Source organism: Psittacula echo (genome assembly GCF_963264785.1).
Source record: "Psittacula echo genome assembly, chromosome: 4".
NCBI classification, from domain to species: Eukaryota; Metazoa; Chordata; class Aves; order Psittaciformes; family Psittacidae; genus Psittacula; species Psittacula echo.
In genome coordinates this window covers 11,479,595-11,496,911 of record NC_137738.1, presented here as the reverse complement: position 1 = coordinate 11,496,911, position 17,317 = coordinate 11,479,595, and the positions used below count along the sequence as shown (strand labels likewise).

At 50.5% G+C, this 17,317-nt stretch overlaps 1 protein-coding gene across 1 annotated transcript in view; it reads left to right on the top strand.

The window, feature by feature from the left end:
- STUM (stum, mechanosensory transduction mediator homolog) overlaps nt 1–8,998 on the top strand; it is a gene marked incomplete at both ends in the record, with an annotated part of 38,127 nt that extends 29,129 nt beyond the window's left edge. The window contains 2 exons of the mRNA XM_080616941.1: nt 928–1,107; nt 8,964–8,998. Coding sequence (XP_080473067.1) covers nt 928–1,107; nt 8,964–8,998 — 215 coding nt within the window. The remainder of the gene's footprint in view (nt 1–927; nt 1,108–8,963) is intronic.
- Between the last annotated feature and the right edge of the window lie 8,319 nt (nt 8,999–17,317).

Genomic DNA, 17,317 nt, shown 5'->3' with positions numbered 1-17,317 from the left:
GGCCAGCAACTCTCACACTGTAGGGGTCAGAAACAGTTTCTTCTGCTCTTTGCCTGTGTGTTTCTGCAGGTTGGGTGTGTGACAGACAAAGCTTCCCCAGGCTGCAGGTTTCAGCTTGCCATGGGCTCAGGACATCACCTGCAAATAAATGAGCAGTGTATTTGGTATATTTAGGAAGAACCTTTGCAAAGGCTGCTGTGGTGCGGTTTCCTCCCCTACTTTAACTTCCGTACATCAACAAGACCCTTCATCCGAATTGTCTTAGGAAGTCTGAAGGGTGATTGTAAGTTGGTTTCAAGCAGAGCCACAGGCTGCAGCACCAAACCGCCTGGCTTTATGGCTCCAGCCTTGGTTTAGCTACTCCTGCTTTGTTTAAACATGCTCTCAGGTAACTCTTGACTGGGGAAGGTGTTGTGCAGAGATGCAGTGCCACATTAGCATCGCTTTTACTTTGTGTGCTCCTTCCAGAGCAGTATCTGTGGACAGTAACAGACTGACAGACCTGCACAGCTTTCTGGAACCGGTCCTGCTCTTAACTCTGGTGCAATTTTCCATTGTAGAGCTTCTGTGTAGTAAATATTCTCCCCAAGAGAGACCCAGCAGGCAAAGAAAAAGGCAGACTGGTATTTCCACAAACACATCAGTCCCTTGTAACCTGCCTACAGTGCATAAGTGGTTACTGTTGGGTGGGGAGCAAGGAGCCAAAACCCAAAGAGCTTATTTTCTGTCCTGGTTCGTATTGGTGTAATTCAATGGGAGAAGGCAGTGTGTTTGAGTGAGATGTGGCTGTGCCTCTACTTGTCCTCCTGTGTTCCCAGCACTGCAGTGGGAGCATAAGGAGTGGGATGCTATAAGTGGGTCTAGGGGAAGGAATCTGGCATGGAGCCGTGGCTTTCACTGGGTGTTTTGTTGCTGCTCTCTCCCTAGGAACGTTTGTATCCGCTTTCACCGTGCTGTGCGGAGCCAGGACTGACCTCCCCGACAGGCACATGTGTTGTGTGTTCTGGCTGAACATCGCTGCTGCTCTGATTCAGATCCTGACAGCGATCGTGATGGTTGGCTGGATTATGAGTATATTTTGGGGGATGGACATGGTCATTCTGGCAAGTAAGTACAGTGCACTCACCTCCCTGACTCCTCCTATCCGCGCTGGGGTTGCTAATGCCTCTGCAAGCCATCGGACTGTAGGAGAGCCACAGGATGGGCTCTGCAAGCCCATCAGAAACACAGCAGGCTGGGAAGTGGTTGGGGTGGGACCTGTGACACATCTGGAAGAGCCTCATGGGTTAGGATCTTCCTTTCCCTTTTATGAAATGAAAAGTGCAGGAAGGGATGAGGCCCCCCAGCACTGTGACTGCTGCTGTCCTGCCCTGGTCACTTCTGTGTGCGCGTTTGAACGAGAAAGCCCTTTCTCCCCGGTGACTCCAACTGCATCAGTCTGGTCAGCGAGACCTTCCCTCGGGCTGGTCCTGCTCCCAGGGAGCACACAGAGCCATCTGTACCCAGAAAAGCCCTGGGGGCTCTCCTGGACCCTCCCCAGAATACACTGACCCAGAGGCCTAACACCAAGATCTTAGGCTGAGGAGGAGTGTTTAGCTACTCCCAGAAGGGTTTCCCCTACACTCCTTAAGGATCATTCAAAACATCAATTTAGGGGAAGAAAAGAGGAATCCTTTTATAAACATACATAATTTAGGTCACCCAGTTAGTATACATTACCAATCTAGAATACAGGATCTGTAGCTTTATCTGCTAAAGACTTCTATGGGTGTAAAAGTTGTATCATACCTATATCATATCACAGAGAATCAAGGTGACAGCCTCACCGCCAAAGCCAGAAGCAGCCCACAACTCAGGGTATGATTGCACCCCAGTCCCTTTCCAAAGGCTGGCAGAGGCTGGTGGGCATTGCCCCAAACCAAACAAGCCTGAGATCCCCATGCAGAGCAAACAATGGATGCTTAAAACCTGAACATAAGCGAGGCAAAAGGCTTTCCTCAGTTCAAAGGCAGCACTGCCCTTTGCTTTTTCCTGCAAACCACCTGCCAAGTCTCCTCTCAGTGTACCCACAGAGCAGGGGTAGCGCAAGCTGTTTCCAAGGGTAGATTCTGAATCAATGTACATTTGTGATGTGTCTTCTAAGAACCTGCCCAATCTGTGTGTAATCCCATACTTACATGTTCATAATCATATGCTCTCCTGCTGTTCCTCTGCTGGACAGCCTCTGTGTGCAGTTTGCTGTTTGGCAGGACTCAAGTGTGCAGTTGTGGGGAGAGGCAGGATAGCATCTGTCCAGATAAGGGGCTATAGCTAAAACCATGACTTGCTTTCCTCCATGGTCCTGTTCATGTGTGTTCTCCAGGTAGAGTGGCTGGAGGTCAGGAGGGTCTTACTGTGGGTTTTCCAGTATGGTTTCTGGGGAAAACCATACACCTTGGAAGTATTGCCCCAAAGCTGTGCCCCACACCTTGCTAGACCCCACCAGCCTGGGAAGCAGGGGGTGGGTGAGCAGCGTGTGTTGGGGATGGTTAGGCAGGAGGTCTGTAACCATAGAATCATAGAATGGTTTGGGTTGGAAAGGACCCTAAGATCATTCAGGTCCCAGGATCCACTGCTAGGGATGGAGCATTCACAACTTTCTTGGGCAACCCATTCCAGAGCCTCACAGTAAAGAACTTCCTCCTTATATCTAACCTGAATGTCCCCTGTTTAAACTTAAACCCATTATCCCTTGCCCTGTCACCACAGCCCCTGATGAAGAGTCCCTCTCCAGCTACCACAACAGTATTTCATCCCATCCCCTGTGGTGGCAGTCGAGAAGGTTAAGAGGAGTCAACATGTCTTATATTAACCAGCTATACATAATCTGACAAGTTGCAGCCCTCGGCAGTTTCTTGCTGTCTCATTAAATAGCTGGTTTTTAAGTTTACTTACCATGCAGAGAAAATAATGGCTAAATAAAGCAGCTCGTGATTGATGGAGAATAAAAGGAAAAACCTCATTTTTCAATCAAAGAACAGAAGCGATCAATTTCTCCCAGCCGGATCAAACAGCCCTGTCAGGCCCCACATGGGTTGGCTTTTCATGGTTTTTTTCATGTTAAAACCCCCCAAAACAGTAATAACTCTCAAATGCAACAAATAAGACGTTCCATTTAAAAACACTGCCAGGAAACAGTTTGCTTTGGTTGGGTTTTGTTTGCGTGCAAACTGTTTGATGCACTAGACAGAAATTGTACACCTTTTTTGCAATTCAGTTGCAACTTGAGTCTGCGTGCAGGTGGGAAACAGTTAATATGAAATTAACGGTCCATCTCTGGTCTTCCTCACCTTGAAATGGCCAATTCCAGGCATCCCTGAGAGGGTACGATTTCGATGGGCTAGAGAAGGGCACAGGGAGTGGTTGTTTAAGCTGATGGAGGCTATTGGTGAGGAGAAGGTTGGGAAGCAGCTGGAGCTTGGGGGCCTGCTCCAGCTTTCCCTGAGGGGATGAATCAGGATGGATCTCAAAGTCCCTGGATCAGAACCTGCCTGTCTGTTAGCTGGTAGAGAGTTGGGTGGGAGTTAGGGAGGCTTGATGATGTCTTTCATCTTCCAGTGCTAATTCTCAGCTATTAAAGGGAGAGCTTACTCCGAGGGAGAGATTTGGGGATAATATAATGCTGTGTTAAATGAGAGGAAAACAAGAATTATAGGCCAATCTGGTATACTTCAGTTCCCATAAGAAATAATCAAACTGCATCCATCAAGTGATTGCATGCTTAAAGAAGATCAAAAGAAACTAAGTAAGCCCACGTTTGTCCAGAACAAGCTGTCAAGACTGTCTTCATCCTCTTCTGTGGCAGAGGGATCCCTTTTGAGTGGTGATGGTCACCCATCCTTCCTGACTTTCAGGCACTGACACGTTCTCACACAAAGCTCCTACCCGCAAAGCAGGGAGAGGTGGCCTGGGTGAAAATGCCCTTGAGAACTGTGCTCTAAATGCTTTCTCCTGAACTGGAATGATACGAGGAAATGTGTGTTGAAAGGTCCCTGATGAATGCAGCTCTGCTCAGTATTTTCATTCATGGCTCAGTGATGGACTGACCAGCCAGCTACAAGGCTGTGTATGGATGTGTGTGAGGGCAGTATATGGATTCAAGCAGATCAAAGAAATGGGCTGACAAATAAATGCTATTCAATCGAGACAAGCTCAGGACACTAAGGAAGGATTATAATCAAGTGCATAAGGACACATTAGGAAACAACTTGTATTTCAGTTTTCACAAGCTGCACGAAAGTGAATTGCTGTGGAGGGAGCGAACACCACAAGGCAGGTAGGAGCAAAACCTGTAGGACATTAACTGGTCCCCTCACCTTTATTAGCACACATAAAGATGCGTTGAGGCTCATGGCTAGCTTTGGAGACTGTACTTCACATGGACAACTTGGAGAGAATCCAGAGGACCATGAGACAGCAAGCAATGAAGAGGTTCAGCAGGGTAGTAAATGTGAAAGGGCTGCAGTTTAGCCTAAGACAGACTTAACTAACAGCAAGGAAGATGCGTGTGGAATTAGGAGACGTTTTCCCTCTGGTAGGGTCAAAATGCTGAAGAGGTGACACAGCAGGATCTGTTCTCTGTCACTGGAAGTCCCCAACAGCAGGTGGACCCACATCTGTCACAAAGAAAGTGGGACATGGGAAGAGATCAGCTGACCTCACAGAGTCCCATCCAGCCCTCATCTCCTGTAAGGTGCCCTTTAGCAGAAGGAAGATTAATTGAATGCAGTTTTGCTGTCACACTTTAGTTCCTTTTGGCAGCACAATGGCATGGGTCATTTTCTCTGCTAATTTAAATGGATTGCCAGCTGGCCCCATTAAATGCCACAGGCATCTTCTTCAAGCAGCCATATGGCTTTGGGAACTGTCCTTTCCCTTACTCGCTGTCTGAAGGCAAAGGTAGATACTGAATTCCCTTGAACAAAATAATCTGGACTCTTCCCTTGCTGCCCCTTTGCCATGGCTGCACGGAGCTGAGGTGAAACAGAGCTAATTGGCTTGCCAAGACTAACTGGAAAATGGGCCTCCTAAGGCTTTCCGGGCAAGGTTCCCTCTGCTAATGGCACACCTTGTCCCCAGCCCGCACAGCACATGTCTTCATTGGCTGCACTGTGCAGATCGAAGGCAGAGGAACGGCCTTTCCAGGAACTCCCCAACTGCACAGAGCTTGTTATAAAAGGGTTTGTGCCGTTTCTTGACAGAAATAGCACGGAAATCAATGCAGTAATGTCACACTGGGGTGGCACAGGGGACAGAAGTCAGGCCTTGTTTGTCCAGGCGTTGTTTTGCCCTAATGAATGTAGCCAAAGAGTCAAGTGTGGGCTTGTGAATGAGCCAAGGTGCCATTGCTTGTGGCAGCCCCTGCTCCTACAGTGGGCAGCTGGCTCTCAGGGACTGATTGCCAGCCAGTAACAATAGGTTGCCTGTAATCTTGCTGCCCACTTGTCACTCCTTTGCTAATTACAGCACTCAGACCTTGCCAGAAGCAGCCGCAGATGATTGCATGGTTACAGTGTGCTCAGGCTACAAGGGGCTTCGGAGAGCATCACTGAGCCTCTCTTCTCTGCAGGGCATCTGCTAGGGCAGGTAACGCAGCTGCACTGGGAAGGAAAGGGAGCAGAAAGCACTTGAGAGACACTGAAGAGAACATCCTAACCCAGCTGGTAACCCTTCATGAGGTCAAGGGGATGCTGAGGACAAATTGCCCGCTTAGACCCATTACTTTTTTTCTTTATTAAATCTAAATACTGCTGTTCCCCAAACCATGCCTGAGGGAAGCACCTACCAAATGCTGCGGTAGGGTAAGTTCTTACAGTATCATAGGGATATGGAATACCACCAGGGTCTGCAGCATGCAGCCAGGCTGAGGCATGCTGTGGTCATAAATTACCAGTGGGCACAAGCAAGTGGTGAGCTGAAAAGCAGATGAGGGTTCCTCCATCCTCTTTAAATAAGAGCCTCAAATGAATCGATCTGCTTCCAGTATGAGGATTTTAGTGTTTAGCCCTGGTGTGAGTGTCTGATGTGGAGCAGCTGTTCTCTGTTTGCTCTGCAGCCCTGATTTATTCGTTCTTTTCTGGTTCTCCATGTGTTTCGGATATATTGTCTACAGTTACATTTCTCCCTCTCTCTTTCTTTCATGTTCCTTTGCCTCCTTTTGTTCACCATCAAAGTTTCACAAGGTAAGTTTGTTTCTGTTCTTCCTTCTCCTACTTTCCTGCCCCGTGGCAGCTCCCAATGGAAAGCAGTGAGCATCAGCCAGGACAAGCTGTTTGGGATTCGTTTTGGTCAGTGCTGCCCACTCCCAGCCCAAGTCCAGTTGTGCCTCTACATGTGTGTGTGTCACCTGTCTCTGTGTCTGTCCTGTGGCCACACAGCCCCAGGGACTTGTTCTTCACCCAGCACTGAAATGCCCCTTGGGCCGCCCCAATAGCATTATTGGAGCAGGGCAGGGACCTGTTTCAGCCTTGAGAGCATCCCAAGGCCACCCTCTGCGTGGACCCAGTCCCTGTGGGACAGCCTGTGCACAGAGCGCTTTCTTCTTGCCTGAATCTGACTTGCAGGGGTTTACAGAAGAAGTGCAATTTCAGGCAAACTTGATTAAATCAGCAATTTTGAACACAGATCCTCAGGCCAACTTCATCTTGATCCCAGAGCTGTCTGCTTTACAGAACTGCACCTTGACTGGGATACAGGTGTACTAAGGTGAAGCTGCTTTGTACAGAATAGCTATCCCTATGCAAGAAATGCAATAACTGTTTCCATATATAAACTAGTAAGTCTGAACTATTGTAATAAGTTTAGCATAGGACAGGTCATCTTTGTCAACTTTTGGCTTACTTTGGTCATGTAAGAGATACACAGGCTCAGCCACTGCAACTGGTTTCCAGCCAGCTTCAAAACTGATGGCAGAACTGAAAGGATTTCTATTATATCTTAATAAAAGCCATGGCTATGCAAGCAAGTTAATGTAGGCATAACCCAGCTCGGTTTCCTTAGCTAAGGATTTATGGCATGGCCTAGCTCTGGTCCATGTGGTTTCTTTACTGTGCTCCCTAAACAAATTAAACCTGTGCTGTAGACAAGCGCATATTCCAGGTTTCCAACCGGCTCGTCTTTCTTTCAGAGCTGACTCACACTTAGGTCATACATGTATAAGAAACGCTCATTTTTCCCCCTAGAAAAAGCTGTTTGAAAGATGTGAGAATCTTCCTATTCAGCTGCACATGATGGGCAGCAAGGCAGCGCAGGGTAATGCGTGCTGAGAAGTGTCATTAATCTCCTCCTCTATTCCTTGTGCTCATTTAGCAGCAGGAGATCCAGGCTGCCAAGGCTGGGTGAAGGCATGGCCTTTTCCAGGGTACAAAGTTCATTTGCCAGGGCCAGTTCTTAGTTCAGCAAAAAATCCCTTAAGGACAGAGGTTGTGGTACCTGCTGCTATTTTGTGTTCAGCTTTAAGGGACTTGCAAAAGCCTGACGTAAGGGTTGGAAAGAACGATTGAAAAGCATTGATGGAAAGGTGCTTGAAGAGCTCCCTGAGATGTGAAATCTCAGGCTCAGTTGAAAGGCGGGGTATAAAACTGACAGGCTGCCTATGTTGTTTAAATAAAGAAAACCTCCAAGTTTTTAAAGGTTTCTAGATGAAAGATCTGCGCCGCAGCGAAGGTAAGGACGGTTTGTTTCCTTCTTTAAAAAGGAGGTGTTGTGCACTGAGGCTACCCTAGTAACAGTCCCAGCTTCTGTTGAAGACAAAGCAGGTGAAGCTTCAGGTGCAATCATTGCAACTACCTAGGAAAGTGTTGAAAAACCCAGTGTTTTTCTCCTTATCCTGTGTCTGCACAAGAGCTGTGGGTGCTCTCCCATTGCCCTTCCTGGCCCTATCCTCCACAGGGGAAAGGAGTCTCTCTATGGGAACATCCCTACGGGATTTTCGAACTCCCCTCAACCACTATATATGGGATAACACATAAAGTGTGGCCCCAGGACCCAGGGCTCTGCTGCCTTGGTTGGGAGATGCATTAAACTTCATGGCCATGGGAAGAGGAGGGGTTGTGAAGGAGGCAGCATCCAGGCAGTTCTCCAGTGCCATTGGCTTTGCTGCTGAACACCTCAGTTTTCTCCAGTTCCACCCGACGGCTGCTGTGCCCCAACAAAAGCACCTGTAGTTCTGCTGGGCTGGAGCAAAGCAAGCGCATAACAAGGCAGGAGAACATCATTAGTGAAAGGGCCCACAGAGGCATGCTGCGGTCCATGTTTGAACTCTGACACATCAGCCTGTGATTAAAGGCATCCCCTTTCTCCGCCAGGAGATGTTTGTTCACCTCCACAAACTACAGTACAGATTGGTTGCTGCTGGAGAGCTCTGTTAGCAAAAGCCAGCACAGGAACAAAAGGATAGATAGGGGAAACCAGCCTCCTCGTACCTGGCACTCCTCTGGAAGGACAAGGTTGTAACATAGATCATTAATAGATATGCGTGTCGGATGCACAGCCACCAGGCTGCCAGGTCAGCACTTGGGAACAGCCATGTCTGGAGCAGTAAATAAGGCATACATTTCCCCTGTGCTGCAGAAAAACACATTCCATAAAGGCTTTATGTTACTGGGCTGGACTGGAATTAGTGGCCACCAGTAGCTCCCATGCCTTTATAGCCTCCTCGAGCAGATGTGCCTCTGCCCATGCCGGAGCTGGTGGCAGGCAGGCACCACAGCAGCAAGGCCGCCTGCCTTCCTGTGCCCAGGAAGGTGGTTGCACCCCATGGCTGCGTGGGGCAAGCACTGAGTAAAGCCAGGCAGGGCTGAGCCTGACCAGGGCAGTGCCCCTGTTTTCCCATGTAGTTTGCCACTCCTGGTAAACCAGGCTCACTTGAGGGTCCTCATTCGGGATTAACACTAATCATGTTCCCTTCCCCTCCCTCCTCACAGGCTACAAGGAACAGGGGATCCCACAGCAGCTGTAGTGGCTGGGACAAGTATGGTGAGAGAGACACGGCGAGAGATTTCCTTTGGCAGCTGTGGGCCACGGACCTTTTCATTACCCTTTGTCTTTCTTCTTCTTCTTCCTTTTGTTTTGTTTCCTTCTGTCTGACCCCGGTCCATCTGCCCATCCAGCAGAGCGGAGGTGCAGAGCAGCCGACAGAGACTTGCACTGATCCCATTGAGCAGCAGAGATGGGGCAAGCACGGCGTGGGGTAGGAATGGTCCTGGCCAGCACACGATGAGCGGCTGATGAGGAAGAGAAGGATGGTGCCAGGAGAAGGAAACACCCTTGGCAAAGGAGCTGGAGGTGCTGCTTTCTCTCTCCTCCCAGGAGGAAGTAGCTGAAGATGTTTTGTCTCCTTTTTCTGCTCGCTGTTAAAGGAAACTGGCTGCAGACATCACATGCCAAGAAGCTATTAAGAGATAACGTCTACAGTATATAAAAGCAAACCAGTTGTACTTTCCCCCACCCTGAGAGTGCATCCTTGACTGCTTCGTGGTAGCAGAGGGCTCAGCCCAGCCTCCCCTGCTCACTGTGTATATATGATGCTCAATGAAGCTCTGTCCGTGCAGATGTCTTGAGAAACGTGCTTGCTGTAAATCATGCTGTACTGATGAAGGGACTGAGGCCGTCCCCTGCTTCCATCCACTGGCACTATGTGATGACCAGACCTCCCACCAGCCCCAGGGGGACTTTATCTAGCACGGGACCTTGCCAAAGGCTTCTATTGTAGAACAGTACTGGGGGAGCCAAGAAAGACTTTTTCTTCCCTCCCTCTGAAAGGAACTTGGTGGCAGTGTCTCCATGCTTTGGAAATGGATCCCATTACAGCCCAGCACGTGTTCCTGGCTGAAGCAGCATCCCTGCTTCTCTTCTCCAAGGTAAGTATCCGGAGCTCGAGTATTGTGACCTGGTTCTAACCAGGTCTCAGCAGCAGTCCTGGCTGGAAGGCTTGTGGCCAGGTGGAGTAGGGCATCCAGGCAGTGACCGCTCTGATCCTGGCTGAGTGTTTTAGCAGGGCCAGAGATCAGCCAAGGGGGTCGTGGCTGCTTTTCCACTCCAGAGGTGGCAGAAGAGCTCTGATGAAAGAGGGCAAAGCCAGGCTGCTGCTCTCGCTTGGGGAGGGTCCTGGCCAAATACTAACGGTAATCCCCTGCCACTGTAGGTGATAGACAGATCACTGCAGCTGAGAAACAGCCATGAGCAATAAATTAGCAGCCTCCAAAGCAAGACCACAGGAATAACTCAGGCTGCATTTCTTTTGTGTCACACCCTCAGCAGTGGCTCATGCTGCTACGTTGACCAGCCAGAAAGAGGTATTTAGCAACTGCCCTGTACCCAAATGGGGGTGCTGAGCTCAGCTTTTTGGCCTGCTCCACAGAAGGCATTGATCTATAACATGTGCAGGCAGGAGAGTTGCTCAGTTGTAACTGTAGAGGAAGACAGATGAAATAATACCAGCTTTTAGGGAGATGAAAGCCACACAACACAGGCAGCAGCGAGGCAGGTTTCACTGGGAGACAAGCACCAGTCAGTGCTGCTTGTTATCCCAGCACTGGAAGTGCTCAAAAGGAAAAGCAGTACAGTTATCCTGCCACACATCGCACCGCAGCGTGGCAGGCTTACCTTGCCTTGCCTTGCCAAGGAGAGACTTGCAAGACAGCAGCCCTTTGAGAACCATCAACTCTTAGAAGGTCAGTGTTGGGAAGATGGAACCCGAGAGCCATCCAGCATCTGTGTTAAAGCCAAGGGATGAGCTCCTCAAGATTCCCATGGCCACAGCAGTCACCAAAAGGATTTCTGCTTGTTATATTCAATAACTCTTGGCAATTTCTACCAAAAGGACTGGTTAAGAGGTGGCTGCTCAGTGCTGTAGCACTTGCAGTTCTGTGGTTTGCAGGACTGTACAGATGTTACTGAATTGAGCTTCAGCATTTACTATGAGACAGATAAGCCCTCCTCCTTCATTTCCCACCTAGGAAAACAAGGGGTAAATAGAATCATAACCAGAAGCAAACAGGAGATCAGTAGCTGGAAAACACCTTCCCAAGCTGCTGCTGTGCTTGGTGAGAACTCTTTTTTGAGGTTTATAAGTAGTTATTAAGCCACCTAAGCAACTTCCCATTGCAGTGAGTACAATGACCAAGAGCAATGGTTACCCCTCACATCTGCCAAAACAATGGCTGCTTCAAGTGCTAACTGCAGGTGCCACCTGAGCATCAAGTCGGTTGTGCTGTGGTCTCAGGGCGGATGTGCTCTCAGGAGCCTCTGCAGATGTGGCTGACAGGTTTCCCTAGGCCGGCTGGTAGAGGCGTTGGGAAGAAACCAAGCAAAACCTCTGGGCATTGAAGCTCAGAAATGTGAGCAGCCCAGCGTGGCTTAAGGACAACTTGTTCTGCTGCCTGTGAAGATGGATTCACATCTGAAGGATTTCAGTTCACATCCTTCACATGTGATGGATTCACATTAGAAGGTGGATTTAAATACCATGGGGACAAGGGGTGCAGGAAGCCTCAGACTGGGGAGGGTTAACCAAGCTGGGCATTGAACTGCCAGAAGCCACATCTCCTGTGACATCAGATGTACGGGCATCAAACCCAGCACCTATACAAGAGGTCCCCTAGGAAGAAGAAGGGGCAGGATTAGCTCCTTGTCAGCATCTCCAGGGTTTTGCTGGTCTTTTGGGCCATGAGTGGTGCTGTCTGTCCCTGTGCTCTAGTGAGGATGGGAGAACTGGATTAGTGGAGGAGGGCTGGTATGAAAATGCTGCCCTATTCAGGAGGGCCACAGGTCTCCAGAGAGCATCACTTCAGTTATGCCTGTTGCTGCCCACATCTATTGCATATGAGAGTTTGGCACCAGCAACCCTGTGCAGGAGGGGTGTGGGGTTTATCATTTACCTTCGGGGTCTATAAAAATACCTTATTTTTGACCTACCAAACTGGTGAAGCCAAGCAAACAGCCAACATTCAGAGGCTCCAGCATCTGTCGAATGAACAGCCAGGATGAAAGGCCTCATTTCTGCCTGTTGTGGGGATTTGCTTGATGGATTTTAATTAGTACCAGACAGATTCCCACACTCTGCTTTAGGACAGGAGCAACTTCATAGGTTGACCTTGCTACAGGAAGCAGGCACCAAACTGTGTTTTCCCCAGAGCTGCCCTGCTGCAGTGATAATGCTAATAAAAACCTCTGCTTTTTGCAATAGTCCTGATTAAAACCAGCCCCTGAGCCCAGGGGTGAAGAGCAGCTCAGTCTCAGGCAACAGCAAGCCCCTCAGCCTGGTTTCAGGTCTCCCTGTGGCAAGATGTGGGGAGATGGGCTGCAGTGAGCTCAGAGGCTGAGCTGCAGGAGGGATTTCAAGCCTTTCTTAGTGGTGAAAAGGGAGCTCTGCTCACTCTCATGCCTAATATCACACACGTCCCAACTGCAGCTTATTTTTCCTCCTCTCCTAAGAGACCAGAGCTTTGTGCCAGGGACAGACCAGGTAGAGCCCATCTCCTCAAGGAGCCCATGATGTGGAAGCTGGCAGCAAGCTGGAGGTACATGCATGGTGCTTACAGTGCATAGAGTAGTTCGGGTTGGAAGGGACCTTCAAAGCTCATTCAGTCCAGCCCCCCTGCAATGAGCAGGGACATCTCCAGTTAGATTAGGTTGCCCGGTGAGAAGAGCCATGCAGTAAAGACACGGGTAGGAGTGCTAATCTGGAGCTTTCCCCTCCATCACCAATGCTTGTGTTTCTCTTTAGGGCCAAATTCACCACCCAGCGCTTTCATGCCTCTTTCTGGAGCACCATAGGGAAACGTCACCTCCTCCAGGACACCCACCAACACCACCAGGGCTGGATAACTCACCTCCCACTTGCAGGAGCCCTACCATGACATCCCACCAGTGCCCGCCGTGCCACACCACCACTGCAGACCAGCCCCTGTCTCCTTGCTGGCATAGCAAAAGGTCACAGCCAGTGAACACTTGGTCTGGCTGAAGGGACCTGGCAATCCCAGCATCATCATCTGCTTTATAAATATAGATGTTTTCGATGCAAGTTTTACAGCTAAAAAGAGTGATAGTGGGTAATGAAGAATAAATGCGGTTGCTTCACCCCCATCTGCCAACAGCACAGTGTTTTCTGCTGCTCTTTCCCAATTGTGAAAACCTCAGAAGAAAAAAAGGGCTTTAATGAAGTAGTTCCTTGGTACTTGAACCCAGCCAGGCTGAGCAGCTGGTGTACCAGTCACTGGAAAGCAATTCCAGGTAGGAACCAAGCCAAATGTGTTTTTGAAGTGTGTGGCCAGTTGTAAACCAGTTTCATTCTGGGTCAGCCCAACCATTTCCATGCATTTTTTCTTTGCCTAAGTCTGATGGTGTTGCCCAGATGCACGCTTACCATGGAAAAGGCGCTAAGGCAGACAGCTCCCACCATCCCAGCCCTTTGCTTGCCTGACCACGCTTGCTGCAGAGGGTCAGCATCACTCTCGGATGTGCCTGGCAATCAGAGCCAGGAAGGCCAATGGGGCTGTGTGCCATCTGGTAGGGTGTTGAACACAGGAGGTGCCTCCCTGTGTGCCACATCCTGTGCTTCCTGAAACAAGGAGCTACCCGTGGCAGGGGGTTGGAACTGGATGATCTTAAGGCCCTTTCCAACCCAAACCATTCTGTGTTCCTCCCTACCTGCATCCACTGTCACATATTTTATTAAAGATCCTCCAGTTCTGTTGGAAGCGGCCCCTTGTCGTAGTCTCACCGCGATGCAGGGGTATCTGAGCTCCCTGTACAGGAAACCAAAGAGTCATGGTCTCGTTCTTCAGGGGGCTGTTTTATTCCATCCTTGCCTCCTACGTGTTCCGGGGTGACCCTGCAGTTCACATACACGCACACACTCCAGCCAGAGCACAGTTCATTACTATTCATCCCAAACTGCATCCTCTAGAAGACACCACCAAGAGTTCATTTAAAGCCCAGACACAAGAAGAGCTGTAAGCTTGGCTGGGTCTTATATTCCTCCCAGTCAAAAGCAATAGCTTCTCCCACACACTTGCTAATCACGGCATGATAACACAGCCCTGTATTGAATAGCTGACTTCATGCTCACACACACAATGGCTTTTCAGGCAGTGCTGCGGTTGGTTTTCTGAAGAGGCACTCGATATCCACCCATCCATGGGACCAGTACTGCAAAACCCCAGGTGACGGTGGCACCAACTGAACCAGGGTTAGCCACAGTGAGTTCCACAAGAGCCTGTTCCACCCACAAGCCATCCTTCCTCCTCTTGTTATCCATATGCACAACTAGAGCCAGGCTAAGATTCAGTCCTGCTTCTCCTGCGCCCACCCACCATCCAAAGGGAAGTGACACCCCCTTTTCCCCCTCCACCAAAACTGTGCAGCGGGATGTGAAGGCTTCACATACACTCTATCAAGGCAGGAGTAGTTTAATCCATCTTCCAGCTCTGAGGATGCTTCCTGCAGGCAGGTCAAAGGGAATGGGTACATTTGGACTTGGAATCAAAGCAGGAGGTTGCCTCCACCAGCACTGCCCAGAGGTGATGGCATTGCTGCCCCAAGCACCCCCTTTCTCACCCATCTCATACATACAGGCACTGCTCCATGCACTGGCAGGGGAGTATTTGTCCATCACTGGCTTGAGTCCATGTTTTCCTTGGTTTTGGCCATGATTGGGTGTATCAGGTTTTTCCCAGCTGAAGCAGGGAATAGGTGTGTGCCTATCTGTGCCATCTGCATTCCGATGGTGAGCCCACCTTTTGTTTTTGTGCCAGAGCCCAAACCGAGGGGTTAGAGAGGACCATTTGATGCCTGTTTGTCTCACCCAGTATTGGCTTGTGACTTGCTGTGTTTTGATACTGTGGATTATTACTATTTTTTAAGTTAAATATATTCTCTTGCTGGACAGCTGGGATGCAATGCAGTCTCTTTATGTAGCCTGAAGAAACCTCGTCAGATCAAAACTACTCTCATCCCACCAGCATCTGCATCCAGCAGACACCAGCTCACACCTTCAGCACCTGAGCAGAGGAGGCAGGGGCCAGGATGTGGCTTGCTTAAGAGATTAACAACCCAGAGCCTTACAGGGGAGCAGAGGCTGGTGAGGAGCCTTCCTGCACCTCTGAAACAGAGACAAGGGAGGGAGAAACCCTGCTGCCCTTCTGCTGCGCACACACCTACCAGCAACCCTTCTCACCTGGGTTCTCCATGTGGTTTTTGCCCTTTAAAGGGTATCCAGGCACATTATCCCTGCTCCCCATGTGAGAGCAGCCCCACTCCTGGGGGCTCAGCCCTGCATGCCTGTGCACAGCAGACCTCAGCAGGGGATGCTCCTGCAACACGCAACACCCCAAAGTGCCACCGCATGTTGGGAACCACATTGGAGATCCCATCTGGGCTTGTCAGGGCTTCCCTTGGTCTGAGACAAGCAGGGGTCTAAAGCCTCCAAGCAATTGCTCATTCACACGAACGTCCACAGCCTCGTAGCTTTGACCCCAGGCACCGGCACACAGGCAGTTGCAGGCTGCCAAGCCTCACTCAGCCTTACTTGGATGCTTCCCCTCTGTAGGAGACTCATTGCAAACACAGCTTTACACAAGCGGGTTTGTCCAGCACCAACCATCCTCTGCTGGAGACCTCTCGTTCCCCATCCAGCCCCTCAGGGAAGCAGGGGCTGCACGGAGCTCAGTGACATCCGCTGCCCACCCAGAGCAGGTTTAGGGCTGTCCTCCCTTCCCAGGCTCCCATCAGGCAGGGCAGGGACAGAGAGAGCCCAGCAGCACTCGAGGGGGCCAGTGGAGAAGGCAGAACATCTCCAAGAGGGAATTCCAATGGGAATGTGCCCGTGATCCTCACCCTCCATAGCCCCAAATGCAAGGGTAGTGTTTGGAGACAGAACTGGGGGCATCTGAACTGCACAGCATAACGCTCCTGATTGCACAGGCTCATGCGGGAGAATGGCAAGAGACCAAAAGCAAGCGTGGCCCTGAAGAAGTGGGAGCTGGCACCCACCCAGCGAGGCTGGGATGGAGCCATCAGGATCAGCACAGGTCCCTGTTCATCCCAGCTCAGGCCATCAGTAACTGGCCTCATGGAGGGACACCCCATGGCTGACACCCCACAACTGACACAGCCGGCCCCATGCAGCTTGTCTTTAAGGAGAACAGGGAAGGGGGAGGACACAGACTGCTGTCTGCAGCAGCACCAGAGGCAGGAAGCCCACCCAGGACTCATTCTGTGCCAGACCAGTGAGGAGGCTGTTCCTGCACCCCATGGCTTTGGGGGACCCGAGGTGAGGCTGAAAGCTCCATTTCAATTGCCTCATCCTTCTATTTAGGCTTCGCCCCTCAGCATATGAAGTGCTTTGGGATGAGAACTGATATATAATATTATGATACTATTAATACACCCATGCAGACACACCATCACGTGGCAAACCCACTAGAGAGATGTGGGATAATTATCTTGGAGAGAGTTTCTGTAACTCCCTGCTAATTCAACCATCTCCAAAGGGCAGGGGAGGAAATTAAAGCAGAAATTCTCACAAATGGAATGTCAAGAGCTGGAGCTCAGTGGAGGCACGGAACCATGGGAAAAGCCTCCGTGCCTCATCCTCATCCGAGCACCATCATGAGAACAGGTCCTTCTTTCCCTCACCTGGAGGAACAAGCAGTTCTTCAGCAGTTCTTCATCCCTGCAGGCTGTTGGCACCTGGCATCTGCAGGCAGGAACCCAGGAGAGCTTAAGAGGGATAAAAGAGAAGGGTGATGAGCAGCTTTCTTTGGCTCCTCACGTGGGCAGCAGCACCAGCTCTGGTGGGGCAGACACCACAATACCTGTTCCCAGAGCAGCATCACCCAAACCCCCAGGGACGGGGGTGACCAGCGGGTTCCCGGGGTGCTTCACTCAGTACAGCAGCCCTTGCAGGAGGCAGCAGCCAGCAAACCTCAAGCCCCCGGAGAGATGAAACACCCATCAGGGCCCTGGTCTGCCCTTCTCCAGCGTCCCACCAGTGGGCGGAAGCCACACCAGGGCTGCTCCTGTGTCCTGAAGCCCCACACTGCACCCCAGGGTGGATCCCCGGCCCACTGACCTCCTCCACACCACGCAGCAGCCCCATAGGGCGCACACGGCCACCGCACACGCCTCACCCTGACTCTGGGCACAAACTGCTCTGCCCAGATGCTCTCACAGCACAGCCACAGCTCCTCTGTGCACCCATTCAGCACAGCAATGGTGGGCCCAAGGAAGCTCCCCTTCCAGCAGCCACCACGCAGCAGTGACAATTACCCTCCCT